Below are 18,400 nucleotides of genomic sequence, written 5' to 3' on the forward strand. Positions count from 1 at the left end.
ATTGGGCTTATATACTTGTCATTATCAAGTTAGCACCTTACCTCACATAACAGATTTGGATACTTGATCCTTAGCAGATTTTTGTCCAAAACAGCGACCATCCGCAATGTTGGGAAAGAATCGCCACCTATGATTTAAAGCATATAGGTGTAACATCTCAGATTTTTTTCGTAATTGAATTCGTTTACCCGACTCGGGAATATATTTTGAATTTTTAGTATAAATAAAATTTGTATTTATTAGTATTTAACTTGGTTTAATTAATTTTATAGTTTAATAACTTTTAAATTTGTCAAATAATGCTTAGAAACCTTTAAAATCACTTAAAATGGCTTAAAATGCATTTTTGAAACATTAGGGACCAAAAATAAAAGCTATACCAACCCCCATGCCGCGCCGCACGCGGAGGAAGGCCTCACCTGGCCACATAGTTCGGCCAGGGTGCGGCAAGTCAGATTTTTTTGTTTTATTACGAGTTTAATGCAAAATCGCTTATTTTCGACACAAATCTTGTGTTTTAAGCTCCAAGAAAACCCATTTAATCATGGTATACATCCACATTCATTTTCCCCTCCTACAAGAATCAATCTCTGTGTTTTATGAACCGAGTTTGTCATAATTACATTATTTGGTTACCTTAATCGAGTAATTTCTAAAACAATTAGTTATAATTTCTTCAATCTTAACCAAGACACAATTATAAACCCTACAACATTTTATCTCAGCCATCTCAAGCAAAAACCACGAAATACCTCTCGTCTTTTCATCATCTTCTTCAAGAATTGATCAAGTTCTTATTTACTAAGTTGACTTTCAAGTTCAAGACTCTTTGACCACGTGTTTCTCCTCGTTCTAATCCGTGTTTAGGTAAGTTGTCTTTTGTAATTTTATAGTTTTTCATTCAATAAATGAAAGCCCTCAATCAATTTCATTGATTAATATAACAACCCTATTTAAGCGGAAAAGCCTGAGTGTGACGTACATATTGCTCAAAACACATGTGAGACTTTTAAGTGACAATATCCTTATTACTTAATTTACGCATCAAATTCACAAGTTCGAAGATAATGAAATACAAGAAAAACAAGAACAATTAACAACATGTCTATTTATTAATATAACCTAAGTTATAGTGTCTTCTTCAAGTCTCATCCTCTAATAAATTGCACTTGTAGCATATATATAAAATAAAGTCAACTAAACGAATAGTTTGTGAGCTCACACAAGTTTTATTATATACGTAAAAATCATACAATCCCATGAAACTTGTGAAATAATAGCGCAAGTAAGGGTTCTTTACACTCGAATCAAGGTCTTGAGTGTAAAGAATAAATGAAGGTCCTTTCCCTTTAGTGCCAACCAACGTACTCAAATCGGGGTCCCTTTTCCACTCGAAACGCGGTCCTGAGTGCAAAGGGGCCGTATGATCATACTTATCGAAGAAATCTATGCATGTAATTTTGAGCAAGTAACATGTAACACACAAGTCCATGATGCAAATTGTAGTTTGTAATAAGAATAAATAAACAATTGATTTAGTAGAAAATATATGCTACCCCGAAATGCATAAAAGCATAAAAAAGGGTATGAGAAACTCACTTGATAACATTAAGCGAGCGAAAGACGAACTAAGTAAATAAGCGAGCTGAACCGGTTCGAGGCGGGATCCTAGAAAATAATTTTAAGATCAATATAATGTTCAAGGAAAAAATAAAAAGAATAAGTAAAAGCCATGGATTTAATTCAGAGTTTGGAGTTTGGAAGGCTTGAAAAAATATATAATTTTCACTATGATTAATGTAGATTTCCGATAGAAATGGTTATAAGTTACTTGTTTTAGTTATTGTTAAAAGTCTTAGTTACAATAGTTGTTAGTCATTTTAAACCGGTTTGACTCGTTCCAAGAAAATGAAACGGCCTAAAATAATTTAAACGAGTGGTTCGATTTTGGTCGGACGCAAATTTGACAAAATATCAAATTTGGTTTCAACATGTTAATTTTATGGAATTAGAGTTATAAAGATGAAATAAATATGTTATGCATATCAAAGATTAAAAAGTTCCAAATTTGACCGAAACTACAACATAAACAAACCGGGTTCGTTTTTGACGAACTAACACCATTGTCAAATTATACATGACATCATATGGTATCACATAGAAACTAATTTGAACATACCCAAGGAAAGGCCGGGAAAATAATAAGAAATTGTCTTGAAAATCGACAATTGACTTTTGAAAGTCAAACTAGCAAGAAGATGCAATTTGAGAAAATAACATCAAATTCTTATGAATTGTGTTGGGACAAAGATTAATGCAAAATAATATATCACTGTTTATAGGTGAATTCCTCAAGAAGATATTTCAGTATAATCAATTGGTCTAAGTAAATAAATGAGATTAAATAGGCATGAATATGATGAATTACTCATAATTAACAACATAATTAACAAGTTGTATAATAGGAATATTGATAAATTATGATTATTACCATAATTATGATTTTAAACAAACCATTAAGGAATTGAATTGGTCTTGAATATGTTTGAATAAAATTGAAATAAATGCATAAACATGTGAAATTGAACTTGAGATACTAGGTATTTATAATACACTAACTATATAATATATAATTCTCAAAATAATTAATAACTAATAAACAAGCTTATCCCAGCCTGGAGCTTAATAAACTGCTCACAAGCCAAGATCGGACTTGCCAAGCTCCTGTTCCACATCATTTACACCCCCTAGGTATAATTATTAAACCGTCACATGGGCGGACCTACAGCTTGACTACGGGGTCGGCCGACCCATGTGATAAAAAAAAGAATTAGTGTTATATGTACGAAAAAAAATCAATCGACCTCTGTAAAATTTTGACACTGACCCCTGTGAAACACCAATTAAAGAAGAAGGAGAAGATATAACGAAGAAAAAATACTGCCGGAAAAATTTCGGCGAGTCTGGGGTTGCAGCGGCCAGCGAGAGTGAAGAAGTGGATATTGGATGGGGGGAGAAGTAAATGTAAAATTAATATTTTATTAACTGACTTTTGTCTACACGTTTTTCTTAGGCTCTGTCTGTTGACACACTTTATTTTTCTATTTTGACACCAATATGGGCTATATTACTCCACACCAAACCGAAAAAAATGATACTGTCAGTGTTGGTCAAGTGGCTTGGCTATATGATCCATGGTAGTCAATATGGACCATGTTAGACATAATTCTTTTCTCACCCTGAATGTTTACCATAAGTTAGTTGGCCATATTTAGTTGGCCATATTTTCATAAACCAACTGCATGATCCATATTGACCAATATGGACATATTGACATAATTTTTTTCCCATAAGAAGTGTACCATATGTTAGCCGGGCATATTGTTAAACTTACCAACTATATGGAACCAAAGTTACTATGACACATTAGTTGATATTGAGCCTATTAATATACTATATGGTCCATATTGGTCAATATGAACCATATTAAGGATAATATGAAGCAAATTATGGCCATATTGTATTTAAAAATATCATTATAAAATAGATTTTATATTAGTGTTTTGTTTAATTTTTATATAAAAAAAATATGAGTAATCGAAACTAAGTTATCGATGCTTATGTAGCCAACCAAATATTCAAAACATTTTAAACATACATTAGTGACATAAACAACTGAAACTGCATAAATATAATAATCAGTTTGTACATACATAACAAAATTACAACTAATAACTAAAATTTAAAATAAAAAAATTCAACAAACTAACCTATGGATGTGGATCCTAATCCGTCGGTGTATTCGGAGCGGGCGGCGATCCTGTCGTGATCGTGGTAGTGCTAGCTCCTACATTCCATGGGTCTAGCTCAACTCATGCAGTGTCTCAACAGTCCACCCTATCAAGTACTCAATGCGAGCGATCTAACGACCATGGTCATGAGCGACCACTCGTGCAGTCGAAGGCAAATTCGTATAAACGTGCTGAGGGTACTGAGGTGACTGCAGTTGAGGCGGCGATGGTATATCATGATCGATCGGGCTATGAGCATGAGCCCCACCTACACCTGGAAGTACCTCATGATAAACCGGAATCACCACCGGCAACGGCACAAGAACAAAACTCTAGTGTTCTCTAGAGCGAAAACGAAGGGCTCCGGTGAACATGCGTGTACATCGCATGCTCACCACCGATTTTCGTTGAACAAAAATCGTCATGTTCTCCTTTTTTATTCGATCTTTTAGTCACAATGACGTACCTGTTGTCAATTCCCCTCTTTTGTACCCAATCTTTTAACTCATTGTTGGATTTAAAATCCTAAAAATTGGTACATTTAGACTTCAATTTATCGAAGATACGTAACTAAGCAGTTGCCATACCTGGCTAGTTTCGAACGAAACTATCTGGTGACGGCCTTCCTCGTCATCCATTGACTCCTTCTTGATTTGTCCGTCTGCGTATGCTTGGTCCAGATAGGTTTATTGTACACACGAAAGTTCATAACCGTAGTCATAACCCGAATAGTCGTGTTGTGTGTACGAAGGTTCACCCCCGTATTCATAGCCCACGTGATAATGTTGTGCGTACGAAGGTTAACGTGATTGAGAGGCTCCTGAAACATGTTTGTGGTTAAAAGGTGGACGTAAATTAAAGATACATGTAAATTAATAAATAAATGATTTGCATGGTTTCGCTCGGGCAGCATGGGTCTCTTGTCATGTGAATGATAACCAGCCACGACCTCCTCTTCATTTAGGGTTGGCTACAACGGTTTCTCGTAAGAATCAGGAATGTTAGACCGATCATAAGAATATGGAATAACCGACTCGTTAAATCTTGTCGAAAATAAAGTTGGTGTTCCAACACGACCTTGTTACAAAAGTTGATAACGAATGGTGTTAATGTGATTAAAGTTTGAGAATGAGAATGAATGTATAAGCTGGTAATGGATCGTATAAATACTCGCTTAGTATATTTAGTATTGGCCAACGTGAAGCATATAAAGGGAAAATACATACTTGACTTTTGGGGCCCACCCGCTGTGCACATGATTGTGGTTAGGTACAAGGAGAGACACTTTTGTCTTTAATTGAGAGATTAATATGCTTCATATTGGGAAATATGAAAAATATGGGATTGATTTGATTGAGACTCATCCACTATGCATATGATTTTGTGTTAAGTACGAGTTTGTCTCCCATTAAGGGCTAATATGCTTTGTATTAGGTAATACGGAGCATATTAGGGGTGTGAAAATAGATGGATTAGTGTGCCAGTTTATTTATTCATTTTTTAATAATATTATAAAAGTCATAAATAATAAATGGTTTAAATAAAAGCTCAAGTGGCCAGCCAAATGATGGGTAAGAGCTTGATGCCGGTTGGCCTCTCAAGTTCGAATCTTGATGGCGACACGAGTTTTCTATTAGAGTGTCCCTTCCCAGAGAGCTTGCTCTTGTGGACGGACAACTCCTGTCAAATGGCAGGGGGCTCGAAATTTTCTTGTGGAACGCCTAGCCAAACTCGGATGCCAAGCGTGGGCCCGGTTAAGACAATATAGTCTTGGCCCGAGTAGGGCGGTTGGGGCTCTCTCCGAGAGCTGTGGCTGATTATTCAACCACTATGAAAGTCACCGTTCAAAAAAAAATATATTATTTTTTTAATTTCACCCACGATACCGCATATCTTATTTTTTCCTAATCGAATTAACTAGATCTTTTACTTTATTTTGTTATATACATATTTAAATGTTTTTCAAGTGTTGATATAAAAACATATTTATTCATATTTTCATATCACATACGTAAATAAGTGCGCTTTCACACACCAACTCGGGCCTTAATGCTTCAATACGTCCCGCGATTGATGTAATTTTGTTTTGTATTTGTTGGTGCATGTTTTGTAACAGATGATCTTTCGTGTTTGTTAGAATTGAGAGCAACGGTCAAAGGGGAGTCTGTTGGTGCATTTTGTGACCGTCGCTATGCAATTCTGACCAGCGGAGATGCTATAGGCGAAGTTAGAACAACTTCGCCTTAGGCGAAGTTAAGAACAACTTCGCCAACGGTGAAGTTGGAACAACTTCGCCTGAGGCGAAGTTATAACAACTTCGCCTTAGGCGAAGTTAAGAACAACTTCGCCTACTGGCCCAAGCCCAAGCCCGTGAAGTTTTTATCTATATATTTATGTGTCTTGTTTAGGTTTGTATCCAGTAATTCAGAGAGTTGTGTGTTACAGTTTGAGTGTCGAGAGAGAACAAACAGAGAGAGAGTGTCGTTAGGGACGACCCGAGGTAGAGCTCACCTCGGGTCGGACGTGTTTCTGTTTATGTTACGGTATGTAACGTGTTTTAATTATTATTATAAAGAATCTGCAGATTTGTTTATCTCGTTCTTGTATTTGTTTGTGTATTTGTTCGTGTACGTGTTTGTGTTCTTCATCTTTACATCAATAAACGAGTCTAGGAGGATTCCGCACTCCTAGACCTCGTGCGGATCTCGTATCGATCGGCGACGCCCCCGGGGGGACCTACATGTTTTTTTTTTTTTCGATACGAACAAACACACGTTATATTAATAACTCAACACGTGATATAATCACAGTTACAGACTCTCGACCTCACGTCACTTGACTCACACGAACAATAACTTAAACTCACACGAACTTGAACAACTTCTAAACAATAATCCGTAACCTATATAAATACACGACAACTTCGCCTCAGGCGAAGTTGTCCATAACTTCGCTTGGTTAACAAGTTCGCCTAAGCGAACTTGTCAACAACTTCGCTTGGTTAACAAGTTCGCCTAAGCGAACTTGTCAACAGCTTCGCTTTAAACAAACAAATACATAAACAATATTACAGACTCGATTACAGACATTAGACATATGAACTACTGACATTTATGCACCAACAGACTCCCCCTTGGCAGTAGCTTCATATCTTGATCTTTCAGCTCTTGTATCGTAATCCTGTAACTTCAAGCGTGCACTCCTTCTCTAACGCACACCGACACAACCCTTTGATATTTCCTTGCTTCATCCTTCCAAGCAGGAATATAAAAGATCTTTTTCTCGTTAAGCATCTTCAGATCAGCTTGCGATAAGTTAACAAGATGCATCGGATCGTAAACTCTAAGGATCTCTTGTTCATCCTCATCTTCCATCACTGCCTCCGCTGTCTCACAATCAACGAACCACCACTTTAGGTCTTTGAGCACATCCTTGGGCATAAGCTTCATCGGTACTTCTTTAAGGCACCGGATTGGTTTATACTTCATAACCATCCAAGGCTTTCCATCAGCTCTCAAACCTCTATCCTTGTCTTCAACAAGTTTCCCTTTCTGTGGTTTCAACAGCTCAAACTTCTTTTCCTTTATGCTCTCTTTCCATACGATTTTCCCTATGACTCTAGCCATATTATCGTCACTTCGATTGATTAACCCCAATCTGGCTAAGTCTTTAACCTCACACTCAGGCAGTGTGTTTAACGATCTCAACATTCTTCTAAGGTACTGAACTCCATCATATCGTTTAATCACGAAGAGCCGCAACTGCTCATCATAAATCCAGCATATAATCCCTTTCTTTGCTTTAGCATAGCCCTTAATATTGTAACTCTTTTTGAACATGGTAGGGACTGCCGGTTTCTTCGTTTTGACGAACCATTGAGCGTATCCTTCCTTCCACCTCGGCTGCTCTTCCCATTCAGTATCTTCAACTGCCGTCTGATCACCCATATCGGCCTTCTCAACCTCTGGAATGTCATGTTCGACATTTTCCTCTACTATCTCTCCTTCCTCAATCTCATTCTCAATCTCAATCTGCTCACCTATCTTCTCAATCACATCACTCGGCAGCACATCTTCATCAAATAACACATCGTCACTGAACATATCATCGTCAAGTTCCCTCAACGCATCAATCACGTCATCATCAACCAACACCACATCATCACCACCAGAACCACCAGCCGCGTCGGCAGACTCCCCCTGAGCTGTGGAAGTACCAAGAGCTTGAGAAGATCTTGGCAGCTCACCACCTGCATCTTTCGATGCATTGGGATCATCGTCTCGGTCATTTCTTCTTTTCGTCCTTAGCTCGTCGCCCTTACAGCTCATCTCCCCCTGAGATGCCAAGAACTCCTTCAAGGCATCGATAATTTTCCCATGCTCAACCAGGAGGGATGACTGTAGTTGATTTGCTTCTACTAGGCGTTGAATAGTCTTCGATTGCTCTGCCACGATCCGCTCTAGTGAAGCTATTCTCTCTGAGTCTGACATAGGCGTAGGTGAGACATCAGAAGCAGGCGTAACCGCAGGTGGTACCATACCTGATAACCCTGCAGTAGTGACGACCGTTGACTCTACAAATCGTGCAGCAACCACCGACTGAGTAAGCGTTGGAGGTGGTAGAGACAAAATCTCCGGAGTCGACATCTGGATAGTAGTGGTAGATGGAATGCCAGCAGATGATGTAGCCACCACGGAAAAATCCGCAGCGCTTGTACTTGTAACCTGTACAGAAATAGGAACGATAGACATACCAGACAGTGCAGCCGGAGCGAAACGTACCATCCTTGATGTCTCTCCAGCTCCCATACCTGCACCTGTCCTTTCCCGTCTTGATCGTCTTATCAGCTTATGTATATCTTCTTCCTCTTCTGACTCATCATCATCCTCCGTTCTCTTTCTCTTCCCAAACGTTCTCTCTCGAGACACCATCAACCGTCTCCCCTCATTCATGATCTCATCCAAATCTGAGTCAGCCATCGACGTAGCTGCTCTAGTAACACTCACACCCGAACCTCGTGCAGCAGAGACCTGCACCTCTGCATGTGTATCAACTTGATCCATATCGAAATAACCTTGACCTCCAAAGACAGCATCAAGATCTATATCCTCTGCAGCCGACACAACAGGCGCAGCAGGTACAGCTTGAGGTGCTCCCGCCTGTCGTGGTTGAGGATCTTTGAACTCGTCCCCACCAGCAGGAACATACTCTGGGTTGATTAAAAACCCAAACAGTGGAGTATGCCTTGGACGCCGTTCAGGGTTGCTCCTCGCACTCGAAGTGCGGCATTGAGCGAAGATACGCTTGCTCACAGATTCCACGTATCTTATTGGTCGTCGCTGAGGTAGATTCGGAGCCACATGGTTCAATATCATCTGGATGAAACGTGGATACATAATGAACCGCTCCCGAGCCATCGCCCTTCTCTGTCTATCGATCTCGTAAAAGACCATCTGACTAAAACTATAGCGTTTATTGTAAGTCAGTGCAGTCATTGCGGACTGCATGGTCGCACCCATACCGTCAGTGCCCGCCTTCCTCCCAGACATGCAAACTATCATAACGTGCATGAGGAAGCGCCACTGATCAAGCAGAAAACCCTTCCGTCTCTGTGTATCGCCTAATGGACCAGAATAGCCCATTCGGAGAAACGCTCCATCACGAAACGGAGCCACAAACTCAGTTGGGTCGTCCCTCGTCTCTTCTCCAAACCGTAACGCCACCCGAATCTGTTCAGAATTGAACTGAACCTGTTGATTGTTCACGACCCCTGATTAGCATGAATGAACATGGAATATATGATAAATCGACATCTCGAACCTTGAATCTTAATGAAATCTGGGAAAAATAACTCGGAATCGAAATAAACAATAAGTTCGCCAGAAAATCAGTAAGTTCGCCGGAGAATACGGATAAGTTCGCTGTTTTTGAAAAGTGATGAACAGTTTGACTCTTGAACATCCTTATATAGGGTCTGGGTTATACAGGCGAAGTTACGGATAACTTCGCCTAGGCGAAGTTATTCACAACTTCGCCTGTTTAACAACATCGCCTATATTTACAAAATCAAACCTTATAATTTGAACATTTTTCAATTAACTCTTTAAAACTTCCCTTTAAGAAATAAATGACATGATCAATTCAAAGTAACCAGTTAAAAAATCATAAAACTATCTAAGTACAAAAACTTAAAAAATTTAAAGTATAAGGGATCAAATTTCAGTCTAGTAAGGGACTACCACGTTTTTAGAAAAGATCCGAACAGGAATCATACTAATTACGTGACTGTCACATAGATCCGTGTTTAGCTGTATTATGACATATAGAGACAGGTTGTAAGCAGGTATAACTTAAAGTGGTTTTCATCGTTTCTGTGATACGAGTTAGGTTCGATTAAGCCTCAAAATTTAAGTGAGCAACAACTCAGAGATTTTGATGCCTCCTATCTATCCTCAAAGCGTATTTGGCTTTCCCCAAGTCACCCCGAATTGACCTCGACCCATAGTGTCTGATTTTGTAAGTACTCTTCTTCTGGTTCCCGTTCTTCTTCTTACTCTAAGATTGAGAAGTCTTGATATTTTCAGCTCTAGAATGTTTCAATACTCACAAAAAAAATTTTATTTTTTATTTTTTTTTTAAACTCACAAATTTACAAAGACTTCAGAGTAGTAAATAACTGCAAGTCCCGAATCTGGATCACTGCAGTTTCCTGAAACGCTATCTTCACGGGAATCAGAACACTTACGGGCTCGTGTATGACTGGGTAATCACTTTTCTGCCTATCATTCGGAAAGATATATATGAAGACATGCAAAAATCTTAAGGAGTTTCCACGTAAAATCAAGTAAATTTAGTTTGTATCACATCTACTTTTACGCACCATTAAAAAGTTACCATGACATACAATGACTGTTCTAAAGCCTTTTAAGCCTAATAACTTCACTAGTTAAGCACACAGAATCAGTATAACTATCATTTTCCAAGGTTGGATCAATTTTCTGTTAAACATAGCTAACGAACTTCTTACGAAGTAACAGACTTGAAAAATAATTTCATTTCCCAGAAAATTTTTGAATTCTATCGCCCCGATCGATTCAAAGTCTTCAGGTAAACGGCTATCCCGAAGATCCAATGAATCAGCTGGACCGACCACATACTAGTATGTGTCCTTCTAACTAATTATGATCGACTAAATTTCAGCGAAAGAATAAAAACTCATCATAACCACCCCGGTCACTTTCAGTCATCTGGTTAATGGTTGTCCTCATATTCTATAAGGACCAAACATATCCTAAGACATGTCCTTCAAACTGAGGTAACCGACATAATTTTAAGCGATTAGTGACGTTTTTTTTTTTTTTTTTTTTTAACTACAAGAAAAGCATGGTTACTTGGGATTGATCATCCCATTCAGTTCAATAAGGTTTTGAAATCTGGATTTGTCAAACGCTTTAGTATATAAATCAGCGAAATTATCAAGCGTATCCACCTTTTCAAGCACAATCAATTTCTTCTCAGCACAATCCCGTATAAAATGATGACGTATGTCAATATGTTTAGTTTTACTATGTTTCACGGGATTGTTAGTTACTGAGATAGCAGCTGTGTTATCAATGCAAATAGGAGTAAGTAAGAAATTCAGACCATAGTCGCGCAACTGTTGTTGAATCCAAAGAACCTGAGAGCAGCAGTTGGATGCTGCCATGTATTCTGCCTCACAGGTTGAAATTGCGACTTAAGTCTGCTTCTTGCATTGCCACGACACCAATCTGCCACCAAGAAACTGACATCCTCCAGTTGTTGACTTCCGACTCTGATTGCACCCTCCATAATCAGAATCTGTGTAAGCGACTAGCTCCAAGTCTCCTCCTCTCGGGTACCACAACCCCAGCTTCGGCTTGCCCTTGAGATACCGCAGTATCCTTTTTGCACCTTTCAAATGAGATTCTTTTGGATTTGCCTGAAAACGTGCACAAAGACAAACAGCAAACATTATATCAGGCCTAGATGCAGTTAAGTACATTAAAGAACCTATTATTGCCCGATATTGAGTTGGGTCCACATCTGCATCACCGTCTAATTCAGCACCCAATTTGTGATTGACGCAGATTGGAGTATCATATGGAGAACTGTCCTCCATCTTGAAGCGCTTGAGCACATCATGAACATACTTCGTCTGATGAATGAACATCCCGTCCTTCTTCTGATCAACCTGCAATCCTAGAAAGAAAGTTAGTTCACCCATAGCACTCATTTCAAACCTTTTCTTCATGACGGCTTCAAACTCCTGACACATGGAGACTTTTGACGCAGCAAATATAATGTCATCCACGTAGACTTGTACCAGCAGGAAGTCGCTTCCATCTCTTTTGAAGAACAACGTGCTATCAATTTTCCCTCTTTCAAAACCATTTTCGAGCAAGTAATCTGATAAAGTTGAATACCAGGCACGAGGTGCCTGATGTAATCCATATAACGCCTTACTCAATTTGTACATGTGATCTGGAAAGTCTGGGTCAGGAAAACCCGGAGGTTGCTCAACATACACAACCTCATCAACTTTCCCATTCAAAAACGCACTCTTCACATCTAGCTGAAACACCTTCATCTTTTCATAAGCAGCAAACGCTAAAAACAATCTTATGGCTTCCAACCTGGCGACAGGAGCGAACACTTCGTTATAATCAATCCCCTCTTGTTGATTAAAACCTTTAATGACTTTAGGCGAAGTTGACTTCTCGGCGAAGTTATAGCCAGGCGAAGTTATTGCCAGGCGAAGTTATGGACAGGCGAAGTTAACTTTAGGCGAAGTTAACGAGAAAAAAAAAAAAGTATTTTGGTGTTTTCGTCTGTATGGCCAGGTGTACACGATTATTGTGAGACCGGAGATGTTGTTCCGTCAACGAGTGAAACTTGTTATCTCTGGGTCTTACGTGTGAACAAATACGTGTCAACTCTGGATATGGAGTTGACTTTGTGAATGGGATATTGATTGAAACTGGATATTGACACATAGTTGGGTGTTTGTGGGCAATGAAATTGTTGTTGTTCGAGGTGACCAATTGAAGAAAGTCAAATTGAACTGAAGGTTTTTGTCATTACTGGATTGCGGTCAGAGCATATTATTTATGTTACTTTCAAGGCGTTCGAGAATTGGATCCTAAAACGTGATGCTTATTTATTAGAGTGAAAATTCTGGAACAAGTTGGATTTAATCGGAAACTAAAGTGTTTATGTTCTTGATCGTTATCCCTGGTGATTGAAGATGCTTCGGATTAATTAATGGTCATGTGTTAGATTCTGTCAAGGTGGTTTTGTGATGAAATTGATCACTTGATGTTGAGTAGTTGAAGATTAAACCTTATCGTATGCCGACGAGTTGGTGAAGTTGTGGAGGAAGCCCAACTTCACGTGTTGGTGAAGTCAGATGGACTCACGTGATTGGTTGAGATGATCTATTGGCACGAGGATGCATGCATTTCAAAGACCTCAATCATTATAGTCGGAGAAGCTTACACTGAAGGGGAGATCTGATATGGAAGACGCTGGGTGATTGGTAGATTTGTGAAGCTACAGGACAGTTTCAGACACGGCTGGTTGATGAGCAAACAGAAGATCATCAGTTAAGAGGGAGTCTGTTGGTGCATGTTTTGTAACAGATGATCTTTCGTGTTTGTTAGAATTGAGAGCAACGGTCAAAGGGGAGTCCGTTGGTGCATTTTGTGACCGTCGCTATGCAATTCTGACCAGCGGAGATGCTATAGGCGAAGTTAGAACAACTTCGCCTTAGGCGAAGTTAAGAACAACTTCGCCAACGGTGAAGTTGGAACAACTTCACCTGAGGCGAAGTTGTTAGGCGAAGTTAAGAACAACTTCGCCTACTGGCCCAAGCCCAAGCCCGTGAAGTTTTTATCTATATATTTATGTGTCTTGTTTAGGTTTGTATCCAGTAATTCAGAGAGTTGTGTGTTACAGTTTGAGTGTCGAGAGAGAACAAACAGAGAGAGAGTGTCGTTAGGGACGACCCGAGGTAGAGCTCACCTCAGGTCGGACGTGTTTCTGTTTATGTTACGGTATGTAACGTGTTTTAATTATTATTATAAAGAATCTTCAGATTTGTTTATCTCGTTCTTGTATTTGTTTGTGTATTTGTTCGTGTACGTGTTTGTGATCTTCATCTTTACATCAATAAACGAGTCTAGGAGGATTCCGCACTCCTAGACCTCGTGCGGATCTCGTATCGATCGGCGACGCCCCCGGGGGACCTACAGTATTTATAATTTAATTTTGTTTTATGTTTTTTATTTGACTCGACCAGAGCAGGAAGATACCAAAACATTTAATATCGAATATTCAGCAATAGACAACCAACCCTCAAAATTTCCAACCCCTGTGGGTCTGCCACTGACCCACTATAGTCTTCAATATAATCTTCATATGTATATAGTAAAATAACGATGTAGAAAACGTACAAGCTCAACTACATACCACTTTATAGTTACAACTTACAACCAGATACAACTTATTCATAACTTATTCATTCAGATATATACAAGTCAAACTCAAAACAGTCTCACGTTAGGAAAACCAAAACCGATAAATTAAGTGAGAAGGTCAAACCCGACTGTTGGCGGGTAATGGCAACACACCATCAAAGAAGTCACCAAAGTATCCACGAGGTTCATGCACGATCCTTGATATTATATCTCTAAGCGTTATCACGCCTTCAAGATTCCCTTCATCATCCACCACGTAGATCCTATGAATCTCCTCAGAATCAAGCCTTGTGATCACGTCTTTAAGTGTGTCTTCTTTGCTACAAGTAATCATGCCACTTACTAACGGTGACGCCTTCTTGTTATTCTCTAGATACCTTTTAACTGACGTGACGAAGTTCTTCGCCGTGATGGATCTGCACCCAAATCCCATGATTATAAAAAATAAAAAAACATTTGGATGATAATATATTAATATCTGGTGTCAAACTTGAGGGGGCTAATTTGCCTTCTTCACATATCTAGGGTTCTATTCTGGACTTCTGGTTATGTTCTTTATTACTACAAAACTACTTTACATTTTATTAAAATATAGTAGATCAATTATATGGTTAATCCCTTTGGTTTACCCATATTACGGATTTGATACATGCTTTACAGAATTACACCTTTAACCTGGTGATTAATAAGCAAAATAGCACACATAGGCCCGCCCTTGGAAGGGCTATCTTTTTATGTTAAAATTTTAAAATGGCTAAAATACCCGAATAATAACAAATAAATAGAAACCTAACAAATTAATTGAAAAAGAGATAATATTTATATCTATGATTCTTTATCATTGGGGTATTTTAGTCACTTTAAAAAATTCAAAAAAAAAAAAAGAGAGAACCTTAACCAAGACCGGATCGCTGAGTTAGTCACTTGAAAATCACTAGACTAAACATGTAATTTCATTAATAATGTACCAAATCAGCAATATGTGATAGGACCACATGGACCAACCGTGTAATAAACTCAAATACAATTTTTTTTCTTTAATTAAAAACTTGTCAAAATGTAATGCACTATATAAGTTCAAACACGTTGCTGTGATCTGTTTTTATATATCCATATATTAATATAAAGCTTATCCAAAATTATGTAACGAACCTGTAATCTTTGTATATTTCAGGTGCAATTAAGAGAAACTGAATGTCTCTAATGCTTATGTTAGCAACCGGTTTATTACCGCCACTAACCACCGGTAAACCACCAACTCCTTTCTGCCTCATCAGTCTAAACGCTTGCAGCACCGGTTCATCCTCGTCCACCTGCAAAATTATATGATTTAGAATGTTTTGACTTTCAACCAGTTTGACCTTTCACCTGTTAGAGATCAAACTTAACCGTCTACCTTAATAACTTGATTGGTGTTCATGAGGGGAAGACCGAGCTCGCATAATTTCTTGGAACCCAAACTTTTGAACCATTGAAGATCAGCACATTCTTCCAACATGTGTATCACAGCGGACTGTGTGATGATGTTGTCTATTTTGTGGGACCCTAGATCAACTACTGGTACACTCTTCATTCTGTACTTTGAGAGTAGTAAAAGCATGGTAAGAAATGAGTTTGATGTCTGCAGTGCAAGAAATGGGGCCCACCGAAACGATCCTGAAATGTCCTTAACCTGTGTTTTGATAAAAATAAAATAAAATTGTGAGAATCAAATAAAGGCGTCAATCGTGTCAGGTTGGCGGTTTTAATTTGTGTAATTCAAAAAACAACCTGTCTTGTCAACTTATTTAAACAAGTAAAACAGGAGTTGATGGTTTGTAATCAAGTTGCAAACGTGTTAAACTGGCTGGTAGGTTGACCTGTTTCGCTAAACTAGGCAACTTGTTTAACCAAACAGGTCGACCCGAACACGACCTGTTTATTGAATAGCTAGACATAACAACCCAATACTTGATTATGTATTTTCAAGTAATACTATCCTATCATGTATTGTCACTCTAAATGTAAGAAGAAAAGAAAGAATGCCAATAGTCAAACCTTTGTGTTTTTATAGAAATCAGAGGAAGTCAACAACTCAAAAAAGTTTCCATCAATCTTGGGAGATCCAGGCTGTGAGCTTCTATATCTTGGAGAACCCATCCCATTGGCTGCTGCAACAACTGCAGGGCCCATAGAGTCCTCAATCGCGCTTGAAAATGCATCTAATCCATCATTCTTTTCCGACTGCACATGTAATATAATAAAAATAATAACATATTAATCTAGTAACTAATCAAGAAGCATTTTATAGCCTTCTATTTATTCAAAATTAAGGAATCAAGTGTGTGAACCTGATGTAGAATCCAGACAACAATGCCTGCAAACTCAACCATCCCAAGATATCTGTCAATCCAACTAGCATCTTCTGGTGCATCAACATCCACAACAGGCGCACTGAGAATTTTATTTTGGGCTAGCAATCGGACCGCTTCACCCAGACTTGCATCTGATTTGATCTCAATAACTGAATTTATAAGATATCAGTAAGGGTTTATTGTATCTCTTTCTTAATTAGGAAGATATAACTTTGATTAGGTATCCTTCATAAATATCCTCATTATGCTACCATAAATAGCTGATCAAACATATGAACAACAAAATTCTTAGTTATGGTTTATCGTAATTCTATCTAGCATAATCAGAAAGATATGATTCAATTAGGTTTCTTTTATAATCTTCCTCTTTCTTCTAATACAAATAGTTGATCAAACACATGAACATCAAAATTAAGTTGTAAAATCCAATCAATGATTTTGTAAAATATGAAAACATGAGGGGAGAAGCTATAGCAAGCTTTATCTACAGTTGCTCGAAAGTATTATATGAATTAATAAATCACTCTCATAAATTTTGTAATGACGAATCATGCAAACAAATTTAGGAATTCTGAATTTATGACAAGAAGTATGTATCAATTCAAAATTAAATATCTGACCTAAACCAGAGTCAACATCAAATCAACTTTCAAATATCGAAACCATCGGAAGCACACCAGCACACTACACAATCATAGTCAACTATATGAAATTCGTAGTTACAAATCACACCAAATATAACCTGCGGGCCACATGAAGCCAGTTTTCAAAATATCACGAACGATCGGAGACACGCAACTACACTGGACTGTTATTTCGTAACTCCAATACCGATCAAGTAAAATCTGATACAAATTACAACAAACTAAAGGCTATTTGGTAGCCTCATGATTCCATTAAGAGGCTACCTCCGAACTGATCTGAACCGGTAAGAGATAAGAGTGTGTTTGGTTCACTAAAAAAAATACCTCTTAAAAATACCTTTTAGTGGTTAAGTTTTAGAAACACACGAATGATTCAGAGGCTACCTCTTAATAATTCAGCACAAAATTAGCGGTAAGCATCAACTAACAGAATTAACAATAAAAAAACGATCTAAACTGACAGGTGCAAATATTCACCAGAATTGTGCAATCAAAGTAAAAAAGAAAAAAAACCTAACAAACCTTGTGAAGGCGACGCATGAGGAAACTGAGAGACTGGAATACTCTCGAAGCACGCATTCAACTTCTCGGTAGGAGTGAGCTGTAACTCTTGTACGTCCCACAGCTCCTCCACCTCCATCCCTAGCTTCGCCTCTGGACTCCGAGGACTAACACCTTCTTCTTCCGCCACCATTCTTGATCTCTCTCTCTCTCTCTAAATGTGATGACTACCAGCAGTTCGTTTTGCATTATTATTATTATTATTGGCGCCCGCACACAGACGGGAAATGTTACGGTACAGCGCCTGGTTTTGAAGGATAAGATGGGAGCCGTTGATGTTGTTTTGATTAGTGGTCTGTGACACGTGGAGGGTGAGGATGAGAGTCAATGTTTGTTGACTTTTTCTCTTGATCTTATCCATGATGGACCTTGATCCAAAACTTGGTGATTTAAAACAAAAATTATAATTTTGTTTGGGGCAGACACGTATGCATGAGAGTTTTTAATAATGCACTGACTGCAGGGCTGATGTTGCTAACGTGCGCCGGGTGGTGACATGTTTAGTTTACATCTGATGTGACCTGGAAATAGGAGTGTATACCTATCCGAACTTC

General features: G+C 38.4%; 1 protein-coding gene across 1 annotated transcript; it reads right to left on the bottom strand.

The window, feature by feature from the left end:
- Nucleotides 1-14,267: 14,267 nt before the first annotated feature.
- Nucleotides 14,268-18,022, bottom strand: LOC143538254 (SNF1-related protein kinase regulatory subunit gamma-1-like). Its single transcript, XM_077031850.1, has 6 exons — nt 17,808-18,022; nt 16,618-16,790; nt 16,325-16,510; nt 15,684-15,959; nt 15,440-15,600; nt 14,268-14,703 (listed from the first exon to the last, which is right to left on the bottom strand). Exons 1-6 carry the CDS (start codon nt 17,977-17,979, stop codon nt 14,406-14,408), a joined length of 1,266 nt encoding a protein of 421 aa, XP_076887965.1. The 5' UTR covers nt 17,980-18,022; the 3' UTR covers nt 14,268-14,405.
- Nucleotides 18,023-18,400: the final 378 nt, after the last annotated feature.

Source organism: Bidens hawaiensis, unplaced genomic scaffold (genome assembly GCF_021521415.1).
Source record: "Bidens hawaiensis isolate Kalapana, Puna unplaced genomic scaffold, B.hawaiensis_p1.1 tig00011541_1, whole genome shotgun sequence".
Lineage (NCBI taxonomy): Eukaryota > Viridiplantae > Streptophyta > Magnoliopsida > Asterales > Asteraceae > Bidens > Bidens hawaiensis.